The 4,656-nt window shown below is 47.3% G+C and overlaps 1 protein-coding gene across 1 annotated transcript in view; it reads right to left on the bottom strand.

The window, feature by feature from the left end:
- Nucleotides 1–544: 544 nt before the first annotated feature.
- Nucleotides 545–4,656, bottom strand: part of RASAL2 (RAS protein activator like 2) — a 124,402-nt gene continuing 120,290 nt past the window's right edge. The window contains 1 exon segment of the mRNA XM_035898065.1: nt 545–831. Coding sequence (XP_035753958.1) covers nt 667–831 — 165 coding nt within the window. The 3' untranslated portion in view covers nt 545–666.

The following is a 4,656-nucleotide window of genomic DNA, read 5'->3' as shown; positions in this document are numbered from 1 at the left end:
TGAAAGCTTTTTTTGCCAGAGCCCTACGGAAAGTAGGCACGGGATCCAGCAAGAGCCGATTTTCTTGCTAAGATATTTGCTATCGAGCTTGCATTCAGTTAAAGAACAGCTAGAGAAGAGGGGAATAAAACCAGCAGATGAGTTTTCTTACAGAATTCATTTCACTCCTGTTTCACTCCACGCATGTACTTGTAGCAGTCAGCCCAATATATACAGCTGCTGTCTAGCATAACCCACTGCTCATCTCTCTCACCCACAACATACATGCACTCACACTCCCCTCTTCTTCCTCCAAGGACTGCAGTGCTTTCAACAAGAGAAAATAATAATAATAATAATAATAATAATAATAATAATAAAAATAGCAATAATTAAAAAAATCTACAGTATTCACTTCCTTTTGGTATATTACATCGGCATTTTCTGTACATGACCCAAGAGCTCCCTCTATTTACACAGTGATATGGAAGGACTTGTTCTTGGGAGCCCGGTTCTCCTGGCCTTGAGTGGGGAATTAAAGCCCACCTTTCAGAGTTCTTTCTCTTTTCCATTTTATTAGCAGCATCATGTAAACCTGTAAGGGGAAGGGGGGCTTATTTTGAAGGTTTCTCGAGTCTGCTCCCTCTTGCCCTTCTCCTGGGGAGATGGTCGGCAGCATCTGCCCAGTTAGCAGCTGCTGTTTTTGAATTCACCATTCTCCGTGATGGAAAGCTTGGTGGGGTTGGTGGGGGAGATGCCATTGCGGACTTGCATGCTGTAGCGCTCCTTCACCTGCGTCAGGGCACTCATCAGCCGCGTGTTGGCGGAGTCCAGGGACACGATCCGCTTCTCCTGCAACAAACACCCCGCAAAGTCAGAGCTCCTTCTTACAAACAAAAATGCCTTTGCCCCACGAGCCTGCTTCACGGGGAACTTCCAGGACCCGGGGCTGTGACAGTGTCTTCAGGTGATTTCTAGGCAGAGGCAGCTTGGCCAACATTCTCTGGTAAGATGGGACGTGGGGCTTTATCTGTTTTCTCGGGGTAACGCGGCCCCTGCGTGCCACGGGCTTTTCGTGGGCCAGTCTGGCCCCTCCCAGCCTTTTTGCACGATGGAAGGTGACAGCGAGTCACGGTTACATCGGTGAATTGATCCCGTCACAGCGGCGTGAGCCAGCCAGCCTCCAACCGAGGCCGATGGAAATGCAGTATTTTGCCATGGGGGAGGTTGGGGGAGGGGGGAAGGGTACTGATGTTAGTAACAACAATAGCCAATTTAATTTTTTTTTAAAATATGTTAGAAAAAACAGAAACAGGCAGCAGAAAAAAAAAAGTGGCAGAGGTTTCATCTGGCAGAGAAGAGTGCAAGTGGTATCTAACGGCCATCGTCTCTGTGTTTTGGATGGAGTGTGCTCAGAATAAAGTCATGGTATGCTTGAAATAAATAAATAAATTAAAAAAAAAAGCAGCAGATAATGGCAGCCTGCAGTCACCAGCAGGAGTGAGGGTGCAATAGCAACATAGAGAAGAAGCAGCCAGAAGCTAAAACTAAGAGGTTATTTGAGGTGAAGGGGAAGAGGGCAGCGTGGGTGGAGGGGGAGTTTATTCTTCTAGCACAGCAAGCGCTAGCCTCCACTTTCAGCAGAAAGCTAAAGGGTGTGTACCGAATTTATAAAAAATAAAAAATCCATCCACAAAGCCCAGCCTGCTAACAGCTGGATTATCTGCAGTGGGATAAAGCACTGGAGGGTCAAGCCAAAGAGTTGGTGGCACAATTTGAAATGACAATTTTCATCTTCCCTCAAAAAAAAAAAAAAAAAAAAAAAATGCAGCCACACAAATCAGCAACAGAGACGGCAAAAGGTAAATATGCTCTCCATGCTACCAGCTGTTTGGCTTTTTTCTTCTTCGAGAAGGAAAAACGTCCAATTTACTCGAATGAAAAAAAAGCTGCACGCAGGAACTCTTTCCAGTCCGGCCCATTGAGAAACAAAATGGAAGGCAAAAATGATGCACAGGAGGCACAAACATGAAGGGGTAGTTCAGACACACTGCTCAGGAGACTGAAGCACTACAACAGCCCCTTGAGACTTTGATCTCTGTGCTACATCAGCAATCAGGTAACGTTTGCTTTTCTCAGTGGGCTTCCCCCACAGGGGTAAGCGTTAGGGTGCAAAAACAAAGCAGAATTTAAAGTACTGCTTGTATTATAGCCCCGAAAAGATGGAGCTCTCTATAGCAGAGCAAATGGAGGAGGAGGCGGCACGAGAAATCAACCCTGACACTTGCCCTGATCCAGTCAATGTAAGCAAGGAGAACGGACAACGGAGGAGGTAAAGCCCTTAGAGCCTTTCCTCCCATGCTGAAATAAATCCTGCAAAACACAACTGCCTTCGCAGAAATGCCTTCTTCAGCAAGTTAAAGCTCCTCCTCCTCCTCCAACTAAATTTCACCTGGGATATATAATTCAAAATTAAAATGTCTTTCTGAAGGATAGAGCTTTCCGAAGAGTTAAAAATGAAAGGCTGGTTATTTTCTGGCACCGAGGAGTGCTCACTGTGCCAGTTTGCAAAACAGCTGGAAATCCACACTTGGAAAAAATCAACCTGGAAAGCATGAGCTTGGTGACTAGAGGCATCTTCTCACTCAAAGGCAAATTCCATCTCACAAACGTGTCTCTTAACACACACGCATCGGGCAGAGGGAGCAGGAGGAGCTGGAATGGGTAGGAGGACAGTGCACTGGGCCGGGACTGGGTGCTGCTCAGCTAGAGAACTGATTGGGTTTACTTGCCTGTTGGAATTATCTCATCCCCATTTATGACCTGTAATTTAACACAGCGGAGATGTCACTTGCAATAGCAACCGGGCTAGTACTCTTTGCAGCTCCGCTGCTCCAAGGAGAGAGTTTGGCCAGACCTAGCCCCTGCTCGGTCCGGGAGGGCCAAGCGCCAGCCTCTGCAGCCACAGCGCCCACGAGGCGCTGCCCCGAGCAGGCAAAACCAGAACGTGCTCCCAGAACAAGGCTGTCCCTGCACATCAGAGCGGTATCGGGTGCCGCACCTGACCGCAAGGCAAAAGAGCAAATCCTGGAAAGCGTCTTGCGGTGATGATGTAACCACGCGCAAGAAGCCCAGGTTCCTGCTGCTTCCTAGCAGCCATTTAACTCTTCAAACAGAAGAGCCAGGTTCCAACTCTGCTCCATAAATCTCACATAAAAAAAGACCTTGTCTTTCCTAGCCACTGCTATATCCCTTTTGCCAAACGAATCACAGACTAAGAGAAATCTTCCAAGCGCGACTCAAAGGGATTGATTGCTGCAGAACCCAGCAAACGCTTGGGCTCCTCTGGTGCGTCTGTTCTGAACCTTTCATCAGTTTCCTCCTCTGCTCAGGTACCCGTGAGAGGGCAAGGACAACTGAGCTTCCCCCATGAACTGGTTGACGCCGAAGCAGTTAAGGTTTGCCGATGACCCTGCTTGCCCAAGCAGCTAACAGTGCTTCAGAAGAAAAAAGCATCAGATTAAAAGACTAATCGTTAATGCTACTGTTTTGCTACTGTTTTTTTCCAAGAATTTCCACTGCGGGTGATAAATCATTTGATCAAGTGTGATCAAGGACCATGCCTTTCCAGCCCCGAGGGTTTGAAGCTTTCACAAGCCAGCAGCAGCCCCCTCTGCCAGCTGGTGACACCGAGGGATCAGACCGGGCCCCTCTCCGCCTTGCTAGTCCATAACCTCACTGAGAGCCTACTGGCACAGCGAGGTAGCAAAGGGAAGGGCGAGTTTCTTATCCAGTCACAGTCTCTCATAATCTTCCCCTCCAAAAAACACTTCTAGTGAGTTTGCTCAGTGCCTGTTTCACCTTCTTGAGGCAGATGAAAAAGGCATCGCCTCCTTCAGAAACCAGGCTGCTGTTTGGATGAGCGGCCATTCCATTGGTGCGTAACAAGCAAGGTGCCCTGACTTTGCCTATCTCCAAAAAAGGGCCCAGCGTGTTCAACTTCTACTCCAGCTTCCACTTGCCATACTCCTTGATCAGATTGGAGGCTGCTGTACCGTTCCCTTGCCACCAAGAAAATAAAAAAGAAAAAATGCAATGCCTGCCTATGTTCTGTCCCCCAGCACTGCCCTCTCCCATTTTGCATGCAAGTTCTCACAGAAAGGATCTAATCTGGAGCTGCGTCTAGAAAGGGTGACAGTACACTGTTGTCTCCGTGTAGAACATCTTGCACACTAACTAGGAACTATATGTGGTGTAATTCCAGCAGGGTTTTCTTTTTATTCTGCAAGGCTAGGTAACAGAAGTGCCATGTTATTGTACACAAGTGATTTATTCAGATTAGATGGCACAGATCCAAAAATCCGGCTTTCATGAACAGTCTTTCTGAAGCACTGTGGGAAAATGGGCAGCGGCAGCAGGAAAACCAGAACTTCTATTCTATATATTCTATTCTATACAATCTGCTATAAATATGCTCCTAGTGTTACCGGGCTTTTAAAACCACAGCTTTTTTCTACTTTATATTTTGCCTACCAGTTTCACGTGAGCTCAAACATGTCTACTATTGCTGGAAAAAATGGCCAGGGTATGCCCTTTTGCGTTCACTTATGCCTGTATTCTAATACAGCTGTACCATCTTTAACAACGTCCAGCTGAGGCTTCCCCCCGCCCCACCAC

This window comes from Egretta garzetta, unplaced genomic scaffold, assembly GCF_000687185.1.
Source record: "Egretta garzetta isolate BGI_Z169 unplaced genomic scaffold, ASM68718v1 scaffold187, whole genome shotgun sequence".
Lineage (NCBI taxonomy): Eukaryota > Metazoa > Chordata > Aves > Pelecaniformes > Ardeidae > Egretta > Egretta garzetta.
This window is presented reverse-complemented; position numbering and strand designations above follow the sequence as displayed.